At 39.9% G+C, this 16363-nt stretch overlaps 1 protein-coding gene across 2 annotated transcripts in view; it reads right to left on the reverse strand.

Moving 5' to 3' along the window:
* The window catches only part of stau2 (staufen double-stranded RNA binding protein 2), a 316665-nt gene that overhangs the window by 240667 nt on the left and 59635 nt on the right, over window positions 1–16363 (reverse strand). For both annotated transcript variants that reach the window (XM_034170168.1, XM_034170176.1), the window contains exon 6: window positions 5806–5913. In XM_034170168.1, the coding sequence (XP_034026059.1) occupies window positions 5806–5913 (108 nt within the window). The remainder of the gene's footprint in view (window positions 1–5805; window positions 5914–16363) is intronic.

The following is a 16363-nucleotide window of genomic DNA, read 5'->3' on the forward strand; positions in this document are numbered from 1 at the left end:
AGAGCATTGAAGATGGGTCATGGCTGTGTCTTCCAGCATGACAATGGCCCCAAACACACAGCCAGGGCAACTAAGGAGGGCCTCCGTAAGAAGCATTTCATGGTCCTGGAGTGGCCTGGCCAGTCTCCAGACCTGAGCTCAATAGAAAATCTTTGGAGGGAGCTGAAACTCCAAACCTGAAAGATGTGGAGAAGATCTGTATGGAGGAGTGGACCAAAATCCCTGCTGCAGTGTATGCAAACCTGGTGAAAAACTACAGGAAACGTTTGACCTCTGTAATTGCAAACAAAGGCTACTGTACCAAATATTAACATCGATTTTCACAGGTGTTGAAATACTTATTTGCAGCCGTAACATACAAATAAATTAAAAAATCATACACTGTGATGTCCAGATTTTTTTTTAGATTATGTCTCTCACAGTGGACATGCACCTAAGATGAAAATTTCAGACCCCTCCATGATTTCTAAGTGGGAGAACTTGCAAAATCGCAGGGTGTTCAAATACTTATTTTCTTCACTGTATCTCTAATAGTTGAAGTGTACCTATGATGAAAATTACAGACCTCTCTCATCTTTCTAAGTAGGAGATCTTGCACAATCGGGGGTGACTAAATACTTTTTGGCCCCACTGTAGGGGAGGTGATGATCTAGTGGTTAAAAGGTTGGGTTGGAGACCAGAGGATCCTAGGTTCAAATCCCAGCCTGACTGGAAAATCACTAAGGGCCCTTAACCAAGGTCCTTAATCCCCTAGTTGCTCCCGGTGTGTGGTGGGTGCCTTGCATGGCAGCAGCCTCACATCAGAGTGAATGTGAGGCACTGATGTGTAAAGCGCTTTGAGCGTCTGATGCAGATGGAAAAGTGCTATATAAATGCAGCCTATTTCCATTTATTACATGACACTTGGCATTCACAGTGTTTTTATCACACACCTCTATTAACAAGGATGGCACCCTCAGATGGTAATATGTACCAAGGACCAGACATGAAAACAGATTCATGGTTAAGTCTAGTAAAAATTATTAATGTTATTAATCTGAACTGTCCCTATCAAATGAATGAATAGATAAATCAATCATTCCTTCATTTACTGAATCATTAATGTTCTTTCCCGAGAAGGCTTGCCATATTTGGACAGAGCTGTGATGGGATTTTAAGGAGTAAAACAGAGGTGTCATACTCAATTATGCTGAGGGCAATTCAGAGATTTTTTTTTTTTTAACTTAATTATTGGGCAATCATTTACTTCTCGTATCTGTATTTCCACTGCTCACTCCATTTAATAGCATAAAACTGTGTTGTTAGTTTGTGTTGTTATAAAGATCATATTTTAAATTAGATCAAATTACATCCTAAAATTATCAAATGCAGATATGCTTTTGTTGAGCAAAGTGCAATCTTACACTACAGTGTTTAAGGTAAAGGCTTTAAAGGGATCAAAAAGGAGCTGGTTACCATCTCGACTGAAGACCTCCTATCATCTACACGCAATGGTGTTAATTAGTGAAATCAGTAGGGATGGGTATTGATAAGATTTTTCGATATCGATGCCATTATCAATTCCGTTTATCAATGCCGACTGTGAACTTTCTGTGTACTGAAAGTAGGCTTTACAGGTTTTCTATGTCAGCAACATTTTCTTGAGTCTTGACCCATTTTGCCCCACTGGCAACAATTGTTGCTGAAGTGTATCACTGTCATTTTCTACTCACAATAAAAAAAAAATCTCAAAGGTGTCATTTGATTTAAAACAGCGTTTTGCTTTGAAGTTATTATTTCCGACCGAAATTTATCTTTTCAACTTCACTTGGCAGAGAGCCGCACAATGTTTGGAGCTGTGCAGTCAGTCCCACAAAATAGAGGATATTATTATTATTATTATTATTTCCTTTACCTGAGGAACGGTAACTTCAGTTTACGAACCAGCGAAGCGGGTCCAGTTCACGCCAGAGAACCATCGTATGCGCTGCCCCAAGAAAATTTACTAAAGAACAAATAACTCCGGTGTGGAACGTAAGACGTTTCTCGTTTCTTGCCCGCAACACGACAAGCGCCCTAATTAGCAACTTTAATCAGCACAAAGCTGACTCACGATTGACATCTTTAAATGGATTTAAGGGGGTTAATGAAGAAATCACAGATCCGCTGCTTCTGAGAGAAGCAGCTTCGTAAAGCACTTCTCTGCGACCTTTGCTTCGGTGCTTCGCAGGTCCGCAATCAACTTAAATAAATGATCATTTTCCCGATATACACCCTCAAAAACAATGGCCACTCCGGCATAATGTGAACTTCAGAATCGATAAGGGAATCATTAAGCAAAAAGGCTACTAATATCGGTGGACTCTTAACAGGAAACGCTTTTTGATACCCATCCCGAGAAATCAACTTTTGGAGTCTGTGGTTCCACTGGAAATCTGCACTCTACTGTCCATTCCAAATACATCGGAGTCCACTGGCAAACATAAGTATTGGAAGGGATGCCTTAAAAATTTCAAAAAGGGAAGATGGACTGATTAGTGTACTCCTAACCACACAAACATATGTTAACAGACAACATTAAGTTCATCAAATGATTTAGCATGTGGGCAACACCTAGAAGGCCTCGAGTTTGACACACATGGAGGAAATGCATTTTCGGAATCATGGCAACATGATGCTGGCACAGTGTTACATGAGGACATACATGCAGACACAAAGAAACCCCATTGCGAGAAATGACTGAAGTTCTGCTCATCAGCCAACAGAAAATGAAAAACCACTTTCCTGACTGACAGCAATCAGAAGAGTGACTCAGAGTAATGTAGCCATGGACTGCTTTAAATTTTCACCTTTCAGCTTCCAATTTGGAAAAAGCAAAGATGAAGCCTACGTAACTGCTGACACTGACAACAGCATGGCAGATTAAATAAAAGAAAAAAATTAACATCAATCCAGATTCAGCTAGCTGAAAATATTAATAATAGGTCCAAGGTGAACAGCCATATGAGGCTCTGATGAACAAACATGTGGTGAACAGGGAATGTAGAGGAAAGGCGGGGAGTGCATGGGCAACACTCCAGATAACATGTTGCTGTGTAAACTCAAACAAGTAAATTCAGCTGCCTGAGAAGAGCTTTGGTCCCATGCTTCCATCCATTTCTCCATATTCTCAATCCACACAATCTCCCCAGCTTCAACATGCAACCACCATGTGATTATTTTCCCTTTTTTTGAAGTGTTGGTAGAAGAGGTGGAACAAAGGCATTATGTGGAGGAAGGGAGGGGCACACAAAGTAAACTAAGCCTCCCTTGTTTTTGGCATATTGCAGAGTGGAGATGAAGATCAGGGAGAGAATACTTGATGAGTCAGCTGAGATATGGTGAAAGCCAAGGAGAACAGACCCAGCAGGTCACATAAGGATATAGTGTACTCTGTCCATTTAGAAAAGACTGCAGTGGCAGTCTGATGGAGAGGAAAGCAGATTCTACAATTTCTGGAAAAATGTGGCCCAAGAAAAATGAAACCCTGAACAAGACAATTAAGGCTCATATTATTCAATGGAACATGTCAATCGCTAACATTGGAAGAGTATAGCAGGTTACGGGAACTTAAAAGAAATAACAACCTTACATCACAGACAGCTGTGCATAACAATATGTTCTTACCAAATACAAATTACTGGGGTTGAATGTACAAGCCAATGCAGAAGATTAGTTTCCTCTAATAGTCTGTGCATGGTGAGTGTTAAAGGGGCTGAATATGGAATGAAGTGAAAAGGGAATCCAAACTGATTTCAGAGCTCAGAAGTTTCATTGAAACCCACCAACCAGTTAAGTTGTACTGTAGATGCATCTGGATGTAGCATTAAGAATGCATGTGCATGAATGAACATTATAATGCAGATATTATACATTCTTCAAGCCATCATGTGTCAGATTTAGAGGTGCTTATGAGCAGAAATGGTGTACAGTATTCATAACCATCTGTTCATTGATGAACCGATGTGTGTTCACAAGCTTTGAATGAGCCTTTCACAACTACACAGGAGCGGATCCTCTTATGGTGGACACCGTCTTGCATCTCCATGTTGATACAGTAGCCCAAAAGGGACATATTTACTCCATTTGTTGAATTTTGCACCACAGCCAGCCATTATTCTTGACCGTGCGTAATGGCTCCTGATAATTCTCCAGCAACACGTGCCATTAATCGTAACACGTAGTAACAGGTTGCAGCAGGTCCTGAGGAGACCTGATGTCTCTGCCCCGAATCATCACATTCGTGATCAAGAATTAAGAAAACCAGTCAGGATCTGGTGTAACTACCATATGCTTCACGCAGCGCGTTGTGTAGAGTTGAACAGCAGCCACACGCCATTGAATGTGAGCATTTGCCCACTCAAGTCGGTTACGACATTGAACTGCAGTCAGGTCGAGACCTCATTGAAGACGATGAGCATGTAGATGAGATTCCCTGAGACTGTTTCTGACAGTTTGTGCAGAAATTCTTTGATTCTGCAAACCAAATGTTGAAGCAGCTGTATGGATGGCTGGTCTCAGATGATCTTGAAGGTGAACATGCTGGATGTGGAGGTCCTGGACTGGTGTGGTTACACGTGGTCTGCAGTTGTGAGGCCAGTTGGATGTACTGCCAAGTTCTCTAAAACACCTTTGCAAACAGCTTATGGTAGAGAAATGAACATTCAATTCAAAGGCAACAGCTCTGGTGGATATTCCTGCAGTCAGCATGCCAATTACACAGACCCTCAAAACGTGCGACATCTGTGGCATTGTGCTGTGTGATAAAACTGAACATTTCAGAGAAGCCTTTTATTGTGGCCAGCCTAAGGCATACCTGTGCAATAATCATGCTGTCTAATCAGCATCTTGATATGCTACACCTGTGAGGTGTGATGGATTATCTCGGCAAAGGAGAAGTAGTCACTAAAACATATTTAGACAGATTTGTGGACAATATTTGAGAGAAATAGGCCTTTTGTGTAAATAAAAAATGTTTAGATCTTTGAGTTCACCTCATGAAAAATGGGAGCAAAAACAAAAGTGTTGTGTTTATATTTTTGGTCAGTGTATTATAAGAACACATTTCATACATTTTCTAGGACTGGAGTTTATAAAGGGTTTTGTTTTCCTCCAGATTTACACAATTGTACTTTTGATGTATTACAATGATGTCACTTCATGAAACCATCTTTGACTCAAATTTACAGATGCTTCTATATTAGACTGTATTGGAATGTGATGGTTTTTTTATCGCATTAGTAAAAGTGTTTAATCAGACTTTTTTCCACAAAGCTTTTTAAAAATGTTTCAAAAAAGGCCATTATAAACACACCATTAAAATTCATTCTGATTTCTGTATCTGTCTACAAACACTTTCCAAATAATGTCAAACACTTAAACATCATGGGAATTTCAATCCTCAAATCATAGTACAACTGGGTAGAAATATGTACCTTAAAGGTTCAGCTTTCATTATCATTCATGGTAAGAGTATTCAGTGTGACTGCAGTAGTCCTTGAATATAGCATGTTGACATTTTCTGAAAGCTTTTTCTATGAAGTAATTGTCAAAGTATGCCATTTCACAAACCTTGAGAATTTATCATCAAAACGTATACATTTCCAAACTGCAGGCCCTTCTTCTCATTCAGATGACATACTATAACTTTATGATCTCTGTAATTACCTCAGCAAAGAAAACTCAGAGAACATGCAACAACTCAATGTAGCAACATCAGCAGCGCCAAAGGGACACATTTTTAGAAATTGTGGATAATGCATCATAATTCTGTGATGTCTTCCTCACCTCAAAGCTGACAGATAAGTTCCTCTTCAAGGCAATTTCATAGACCAGACTGATCTCAGATTTACTAGCATCAGTGCCTCCATCACTCTCCCCTTTTTCTTCTGGATTCTGGGAAATGAAGGAGAAGAGCACCACAAATTTAAAGGTCAAGAGTGGGGCGACAAAGGAGAATACACTGACTGTTCCCACATGAACTGCTTACGTTTCCAAACAGTCTTATATTACACTACCCTAAACAATGATAATCGCTAAAATGATAATGACCACAAAGCCCCATGAACCTCAATTTCCAAACACAAATGCTTTTCTCATTTTAACTTGCATGCAAGTATTCAAGCACGTGTTCACATGCAGGAAGGTTGTTCATGGTGCCAAAATGTAGCTAATTGTCACAAGCCATTCAGTGTGATAATGGTCTTGTTCTTATATGATATATTTTTGATTTTTTTAATTACAGCCTTAGGGTCATTCTATCACAGTTCACTCAATGGGTTAAACCTCACCCCTTCACATTTTGGTGAAAATTGGTATATAGGTAGTCTTTAGTGGCAGAAGGCTAATTTTCAAATATCAGCTCAATCAGACCAACGGTTTCTGAGATATTGGCATTTTTTTTCTTTGCAAAAAAGGGTGCAGCAACTGAAATTCAAATGTCCATAACTCAGCACCCAATGGTAAGATTTTCAAAAGTAAGATATCTCTGGAAAGGATTTTACATATGGAATCTAAATGTGACATTTATTTAAGCTTCTGAGAATATTCAGGCAAGATGACTTTTGACCTACTTTCTGACCATGAAATTGACAGATTGGGACAAATTACATTGCAATACTCTAATGAGTATATTCATTTCATTTATTTGTTTATTTAACAGGGACAATGCAATCAAACATAGAGCAAGCAGTGTCTGCCACTGATATGATGCACAAAGAGTTTATAGCTGCAGGTAATTCAGAACTCTTGTCCCTGGTTGGGCATTTCTACAATTTACATAATTACTAATTCTGCAATTTACATAATTAACAACTTCATTCACCATTTCATTCAATCATTGATCCACCTTCTCACATCTAAAATTTTCTTGCATTTCCACACTTACCAACACATATCTATAATATACAAAATCTATAAACTGAATTTCTGTGTTAACACACTCACTCCTTCATTCAGTCCTTCCATCACCCACTCTTTCACTCACAGTGCTATTTACACATGGGTGCAACATTGGTGACTTTTAAGGCAAAACTTGTGCCTAGAGGTGAACATCCTAAACTCAGATGGTCTTGAGCGGCAATGAATTCCACAGCTTTATGCTTTTAAAAGAAAAGGCAGACTGACCAAATGAAGTCCTACACTGTGGGATCTTACAATTCCTATTTATGGAACTTCTGGTGACTCCGTTTCCATTTGGTCTCCGAACAAATGAAGTGAGTGGGTCAGGTGCTAAATTATTAATAGATTTAAATAATAGTTTGAGGAAAGCATAGATTATTAAAGCTTTCAAAGCTTAGCAGTTTATACTTCCCAAGGATGTTACAGTGATGGTAGCGAATGGGCTTTTTATCCATAATTTTTGTTGTGTGGGCCGCTGAAGAGGAGGTACTGCTGGCCCACCACCACCAGTCGGCGCCCTGCTTGGAGTGCGGGCTTCAAGCATGAGAGGGCGCCGAGACAACAGAGAGTGACAGCTGTCACTCATTTACACCAGCTGTCACCAATCACCACCGTCCCTACAAAAGCCGGATTATTACTCCACCTCCTCGCCGAGAAATCAGCTACCGTCTAAGGTAACCTTCTCTGCTGTGATTGTGTTGTATCTAAACATTGTCCTGTGTGCAGCCGTTTTCCTGTGGACTTAGTCTGAAGCTGGATTGGCGGATAGTGGGAGTGCGACGGTCTTCGCCTCTTACTCCATCCAGGGAAGAGACTAACAGGAGCTGCACGGGTGAAATTGTATCTGGAGGTGGAGGTTTTCCCTCCTTAAAGATCTGTATTAAAGGATTACTGGGTGTGTGGATACACACTCACCATTAACTGTTTTCATCTTCTGCCAGCAGTACCAGGGTCTGCAACAGAAGACGGTGACCACCTGGGGACTCAGGACTTGGCGGCTCCGGTGTTCTTCAGGCCGTTGGTGGTGGAAGCTGTGTGGGTCCCGGCTCTTCGATCGTCAGAGGTCTCCTATCTTCGAGCCTGCCCACACGTCACCTTGTGTTTAATTGGCATTATATTTTTGTCTGTATCCAGTTGTGCGTTTCACAACATTAAATTGTTACTCTTTGTCTTATCCACTGTCCGTTCATTTGCGCCCCCTGTTGCGGGTCCGTGTTACAACACCTTCCCAACAAATTTTTATTGTTTGATTGTACAGTGAAGCAATGCGCTTTGTGACTGAGGGGGTGGCCTGGCCCCATGTTGTCATGCAGTATAATATATGTGAGAATATCATAGCATGCATGTACAGGGGGGCTGTTTCGGAATGTAAAATCTAATTCAGGGGTGCCCAAGTTCGGTCCTCGAGATCTACCTTCCTGACACTCTTACCCCCAATCGCAATTCTCTTTTGTACCCCATCCCCTTCACCTTGGCCCTACCCCTACCCCTACGCCTACCACTTTAAAACAAGGGGTAAGGCGAAGGGGTATGCCTTTATCCCTATGAATTGAGACACCCCTCCGCCTTAGGAGAAAAAAAAACAAAACTGCCCGTGTTAAACTGCTGTTGTCACTGTTTGTTAACATGGCAACCGAAATGCAACTTTTGTTTGTTTCTGTTTGCTCTTTTTATTCTCTCGCCTTTCTGTGTAAATGCAAAGAAATAGAAGTCGCAGATTTCTTCTTCTTCATTCATGTCATGTTAATTAATGGAATAATTTTCTAATTTACAATAATAATAATAATAATAATAATAATAATAAATAGTATTAATAATTAATTAGTAATTACTGTTAATAATACTAATAATAATTAATCAATGACAGTAATAATTAATATTGTTTGATTAATCATTACTTGATTGATTAGTAATTCATTCATTAATTAGTAATTAAAATAAATAAACTTGAAATATATCAGTCTGTGTGTGCAATGAATGTATACAAGTTTCACATTTTGAATGGAACTACTGAAATAAATCAACTTTTTCATGATGTTCTAATTATATGACCAGCACCTGTATGTATGTTATGGGCTGCATCTAGTTCTGTTAACCTTATATTTCTTTTTCAAATTCTCCCATTTTTTGCATCCAGCCCTATTTCCTTTAGAAATTTCCTTGACAAAAAATAACAGTCTATTAGGATGTCAGGTTATGTGTTACACATATACATGTGTGTGTATATATTTTCCAACTTATTCCCATTGATGAAACTTCTCATTTTCTGCCTGAAAGCTTACTGGGAGACGAGTGTGGTCAGGGCTCCCTGTTTGTTTACAAAATACATACACGTTACAGACCTTGAAATCCAACAGCAGGGATTGATATTATGCAAAGATTTATGAACATACAAATTAACGTGCTAATCCTTTATCATGATTTTCTCCATTGTGAGATATAAAAGTGTCTTATCGTAGCGTTCGTGTGTGTGTGTGTGTGTGTGCATTATAACGCCTCAGCGCACGAGCGAAGTTACGATATTCCTCAGAATGACAATATACGCAACATGCATCCAGCAGCATACACGCTGCTGTCATAGACAACTGCCTGTAAAGTTTTTTGGCAAGTTAAAACTTTCTAAACAGCGTAATTTGTAATGAAAGTACAAATTACAAAGTACAACTGTTTCTGTGGAGACAGCGGTAAGCTCCTCCTACCCCTCCAAATGGAGTGTGCATCCAGATTCCCTCCAAACGGAGGGGTTTGTAGCCCTCCGCCTACCCCTCCACCTCGCTCCAAAAAGAGAATTGAGACACCCCTCTGTCTCTTGTGCCTGCGCAAAACAGAGGGGCAAGGGGTAAGGGGAAGGGTCAAGGGGTAGAATTTAGATTCAGCCTTAGTTGTCTCCCTGTTCCAACACACCTGAATCCAATGAAAGACTCATTAGCAGGCTTTTAATGAGCCTTTCACTGTATTCAGGTGTGCTGGAGCAGGGAGTCAACTAAGAGTGTCAGGAAGGTAGATCTCGAGGACCGAACTTGGGCACCCCTGAGCTAATTAATTTAAAGCAGTTAAGATTTCTCTGTATGGCTTTAGAAATTTTCTTAATATGATTATCAAATTTCAATTGGGGGTCAAGGACTAGCCCAAGGTATTTAAATTCTGTTACAGATTGTATGTTTGTATTTTGCAAATGTATCTGAAAACTTTGTTCTACATTTTGTTTTCTAATTGAAAAACACATTGAAACTGTCTTAGTTAGATTTAGCACCAACTGATTTTGAATGAGCCATTGGCTCACCTCAGCCATACTTACGGACAAAACTTCTGCGGCCTGCTCCGGTGACTCAGCAGGTGCATAAAAAACTGCACCATCTGCACAGAGCTGGCAACTGACACCGTTGCAGGTTACAGGTAAATCAGTTATAAAGACACCAAACAGCAAGGGTCCCAGTATAGAGCCTTGTGGTATACCCTGTCAAATGAGGACTTATCTTGGCCTACTTTAACACACAGTTGTCTATTCTGAAGATATGATGCACACCAGTCCATTGCCTCAGGAGAGATGTTAACAGATATTTTAGATAAGAGCAGGCTGTGACTGATTGTTTCTAAAGCATTTTTAAGATCTAGAAATACTGCTCCTACCACCTGACCCCTATCCAGGGACTTTTTCACGTTCTCAACCAAACAGCAATTTGCTATTTCAGTTGAATAACCAGATCTAAAACCAAACTGCTGTGAGTGGAAGAGCTAATTGGCTTCCAAATGGTCAATCAATTGTGCAACTACCACTTTCTCGATCACTTTTAGGCAAAATTGATATGGACCAGTAACTGCACATGGAGTCCTAGTTTCCTGCTTTAAAAATCAGTACAACAACTGCTCTTTTCCAGCCGGAGAGAAATTTAGAGGTTCTTATATATAGACAGATTGACCAGATATGTCAATGGTTTAACCAGGCCATCACTGTATCTTTTTAGAAAGCAATTATTGATATTAGAAAGGAATTATTGATATTATAAATACCATTCAATTTCGCGTTTGGCAATTTTCAATCGACTTGTTTAATATAAAAATTGTTGTGAAAGTGTCATGACACGGACACACAACAGGGGGCGTTAATGAACGGACAATGGATAAGCCAAAAGTAACAATTTAATGTTGTGAATCGCACAACGACGTACAGACAATAACAATATGGTGACTGTCAATTATACACAAAGTGACGTGTGGGCAGGCTCGAAGATAGAAGCTTCCACCACCAACGGAGCTGAAGAACACCGGAGCCGCCAAGCCCTGCGCCCCAGGTGGCCGCTGTCTTCAGCAGTCAGACCCGGTACTGCTGGCAGAGAACAGAGACAGTCCTGATGAGTGTGAGTTCGCACACTCAGTGATCCCACAGTCTGTATACAATTGGGAGGGAGAACCTCCACCTCCAATCACACACTCGTGCAGCTCCTGTCTAACCACTTATCTGGTTGGGGTGTGAAGCGAAGCCGTCGCTGATCACACCAAACGCCAATCCCACAGATAAGGACACACCACAGGAAAACGGCTGCAAAGAAGTTCAGACTATTAGTCAGTGTTAAGTCAGCAGAGAAGTTACCTGAATGGTAGTTGATTTCTCGGCGGGGAGGTGGAGTTGCAGTCCGGCCTTTATGGTGGTGGTGATGAGTAGTGGATGAGTGACAGCTGGTACGGATGATGAGTGACAGCTGTCACTCCTGGTCGCTCCGACGCCCTCTCATGCTTGAAGCCCGCACTTCAAGCAGGGCGCCATCTTGTGGTGGTGGGCCAGCAGTACCTCCTCTTCAGCGGCCCACACAACAAAAATAGTCCAAGGATGACAGCTGGACTGGAAAATTAACACGTTCAATAGGTGCAAAATCTTTAGCTAATTTTTCAACTGACTGTACAAATAAGAGTTAAATTCATTTGCATAGCCTATCAGTTGAGCATAATAAGATGCTTTTACTTTATGTAATTCCTCTACCACTTTATTTCTTAAACTTTTATAAGTTAATAGGTCAGTGCTAAGTTTGGAGGTTAATGATTTCTTTAAAGCCATATCTCACATCTTCATTCATTTCAAAATTTCATTGTTTAGCCATGGCAGTGTAGTTTCGCTTAATTTGCATTTGGTGAGCATTAATCTGGTGAAAGAACATGAAAAAGTCAGACCTGGAACAGTGATTATTTACACTGCATCTACAACTATTAGGCAAATAAGTATTGTATTGTAAAGTATTTCTATGAATAATTTCTACTCCAGGCTTTATAAACCTGAATGCTTACTGGAATTAAGCATTCTCAGGTGACATGTTTGTGTAATGAGGAAGGCTGTGTCTGAAAGTGATTAACACACTGTAGCAAGGTGTGCACAATTATTATTATTCTTTACCTCAGGAAAAATGGGTCAAAGACAAAGAGATTACAGGTACTGAAAAGTCAGAAAATGTAAAAATACCTTGAAGAGGGATGCAACACTTTTCAAACAGCGAAGCTATTGAAGCATGACCACTGAACAATCAAGCAGTTTGCTGCAAAAAAAACTCAAAAGGGTCGCAAGGAACATATGGAAAGACGCAAATTAACTGCAAAAGACTTGAGAAGAATTAAACGTGAGGCTACCGGAAGTCTATTATCCGCCAGTGCCACCATATTCCAGAACTGCAACCTATTTGGAGCGTACAAGAAGTACAAGGTGTTTTCAGTGCTCAGAGACACAGCCAAGGTAAGGAAGGTTGAAACACACGACCACCAGTAAACAAAACTCAGAAGATAAAACATCAAGATTGGGCCAAGAAATATCTGAAGACAGATTTTTCAAAGGTTTTATGAACAGATGAAATGAGTGTGACTCTTGATGGATCAAATGGATGGGCCTGCGGCTGGATCACTAGTGGACACACAGAACTATTCTGAGCCAGATGCCAGTAAGGTGGAAGGGTACAAGTATGGGTTGATACTATTAAGGACAAGCTAGTTGGATCTTTTCGTGTTGAAGATGGACTGAACATCAACTCCCAAACCTGATGCCACTTTTTACAAGATACTGATGCAGATTTTGATGCAGGACAAATCCCCATCATATCCAGTTAAGTGCTCCACTGCTTGGTTAGCCATCAAAAACGATGGAATAAAATCACGGCCCCCTTCCTCACATGACTAAAACCCTGTTGAGAACTTGTGGGCCCTTCTTACACATGAGACTGACAGGGAGGGAAAACGATACACCTCTTTGAAAAGCTTTTAGGGGACTGTGGTTGCTGCTGCATGAAAAGTTGATCTTCAACACATCAAAAAAATGGCAGACACCATGAAGGGTCATGCCAGTTATTGAAAAGAAAGTTGGCTATATTGGTCACTGAATATTTTTGAATTGTCAAATGAGTTTAGATGTTAACTTTAAGTTGTCAATTTGTTATACATACTCAATATACAATACTTATACAATGAAATTAAACAAGTGAGATGGCAAAATTTTAGTTTTCTATTTCATTGGTTAAGTGCACAGTTACATGCCTAATAATTGCATGTATATACATATATCCCCAACTAAGCAAAAATTCACTTTTACTTCATTCAACGCAGGTTTGAGATTTATTAACATTTTGGATTGACAGAGCACTGTATTTGCTCAATGATAAAACTAATCTGGCTCGGAAAGAGAATTTTATCCTTCTTTGAACTTTATTTACAGATTATAAAGTAATATTAATACACGATGACTCAGCCTCAAGTCTTTGGTGTGTTTGTTTTCCGCATGTACGTACATAATTAAAGCTTCATGTCTAACAAAATGGATAAGAATAACTCTCAATGATTCTTATGTTAAAATGTAGCAAGTGGTTCATGTTAAAATAGAAGTTACGAACTAAGTAATACAAAGATCTTAGCTATACAACAAATTTGATTCCACTGGTTCCATTTGTCTGTGGGAATGCAGAATGCTGTCTTGATCTTTATCTTACAGTATATCCAGGCCTTTGTCTCATTAAGTCTGAATGGCTGTGGTCTTTCCCTTTAGGCTGAATCCTTTCTACTGTCCTACTGTGTGATCTGATATGAAGCACGATTCATGCTGTCAAATCTATTATATTTCATGGAACACAGTCACACGGTAGGATGCACTGAATCCACTGGCCAAAAGCCTTACATTTTAAGAGCGATGTGTGTGCCGGGATATACAGTATACAGGATATCTGTCTCTCTACATTCTGTATTCATGACACTTAGATCAAAATATATTTGGACATTAGCTTTTGATTACAGTGCATTTGGAAAGTATTCACACACAATACTCCATAATGACAATGTGAAAAAAGGCTTTGTGATATTTTTGCAAATTTATTAAAAAATAAAATCACACAAATATAAGTGTTCACACTCTTTACCATGAAGCGCAAAACTGAGCTCAGGTTCATTCAGTTTCCACTGACCCCTGAGATGTTTCTACAGTCCACCTGGAGTAAATTCAGCTGATTGGACATGATTTGAAAAGGCACACACCTGTCTACATATAAGGTCCCACAGCTGACAGTGCCTGTCAGAACATAAACCAAGCAGGAACTCAAAGGAATTGCCTGTAGACCTCCGAGACAGGTTGTCTCGAGGCACAAATCTGGGGAAGGGTACAGAAACATTTCTGCTGCTTTGAAGGTCCCACTGAGCACAGTGGCCTCCATCATCCATAAACAGAAGCCGATCAGCTCCACCAGGACTCTTCCCAGAGCTGGCTGCACGTCTAAACTGAGTGATCGGGTATGAAGGGTCTTAATCACAGAGGTGATGAAGAACCCGATGGTCACTCTGTCGGAGGTCCAGCATTCCTCTGTGGAGAGAGGTGAACGTTCCAGAAGGACAACCTTCTCTGCAGCAATCCACCAATCAGGCCACTCCTTAGTAAAAGGCACATGACAGCCCACCTGGAGTTTACCAAAAGGCACCTGAAGGACTCTCAGATCATGAGAAACAAAATTCTCTGGTCAGATGAGATAAAGATCGAACTCTTTGGTGTGAATAAAATTCAAATTTATTAATTCATATAGCATCAATTCATGATGAGATCGCCTCAAGGCGCTTCACACAACATAACAAAAACAGAGAAAACTGAATTAAAAACTTAAAACAATAAAAAGACAAAACCATAAAAGAACACAAGAATTGGACTGCAGTAAACCAGAAAATAAAGCATTACAACAGTCCAATCTAGAAGAGACAAATGCATGAATTCTCAGCATTCTCAGCATGAGCCAAAGACAGGATGGGAAGAAATCCATGTGTCATGTTGGGAGAAAACCACACACCATCCCTACAGTTAACCATGGTGGTGCCAGCATCATGCTGTGGGGATGTTTTTCAGCAGCAGGAACCGGGAGACTAGTCAGAATGGAAGGAAGATGAATGCAGCAATGTACAGAGACATCCTGGATGAAAACTTGCTCCAGAACGAGCTTGACCTCCAACTGGGGTGGCAGTTCATCTTTCATCAAGACAATGAACCTAAGCACACAACCAAGATATTAAAGAAGTGGCTTCAGGAACTCTGTGAATGACCTTGAGTGGTCCAGCCAGAGCACAGACCTGAATTCAATTGAACACCTCTGAAAAGATCTGAAAATAGCTGTGCACCGACGCTCCCCATCCAACCTGATGGAGCTTGAGAGGTGCTGCAAAGAGGAATGGGCAAAACTGCCCAAATATAGGTGCACCAAGCTTGTGGGATCATATTCAAGAAGATTTGAGGTTGTAATTGCTGCCAAAGGTGCATCAATAAAGTACTGAGCAAAGGGTGTGAATACTTACGTACACGTTATTTCTTAGTTTTTTATTTTTAATAAATTTGTGAAAATTAAAAAAAAAATTCATGCTGTCATTATGGGGTGTGGTGTGTAGAATTTTGAAGGAAGAAATTAATTTACTCCATTTTGGAATAAGGCTGTAACATAACAAAATGTGGGAAAAAATGAACGACTGTAAATACTTTCCAGATGCACTGTAAGGGCTTGGGTAGAAGAATAAGGTAGAAGAATAAGGTTTCAGCAGGTTGGCAATATACTGGGGAGCGTCTCCATATAGGGCCCTAAAAATTTTAACTAAAATTTTTTTAAATGAATTCTAAAATTTACTAGCAACCACCGAAGAGAGCCCAAAACTGGAAGGATGTGAGCTCTTCTATTAGTGCCACTTAAAAGTCTTGCAGCAACATTCTGCACAATCTGACCATTACATTATTACAACCCTAATTCCAATTAAGTTGGGGCATTGTGTAAAATGTAAATAAAAACAGAATGCAATGATTTGCAAATCCTCTTCAACCTATATTCAATTGAATACACCACAAAGACAAGATATTTAATGTTCAAACTGATAAACTTTATTGTTTTTGTGCAAATATTTGCTCATTTTGAAATGGATGCCTGCAACACATTTCAAAAAAGCTGGGACAGTGGTATGT

Source organism: Thalassophryne amazonica, chromosome 1, assembly GCF_902500255.1.
Source record: "Thalassophryne amazonica chromosome 1, fThaAma1.1, whole genome shotgun sequence".
Classification (NCBI taxonomy): Eukaryota; Metazoa; Chordata; class Actinopteri; order Batrachoidiformes; family Batrachoididae; genus Thalassophryne; species Thalassophryne amazonica.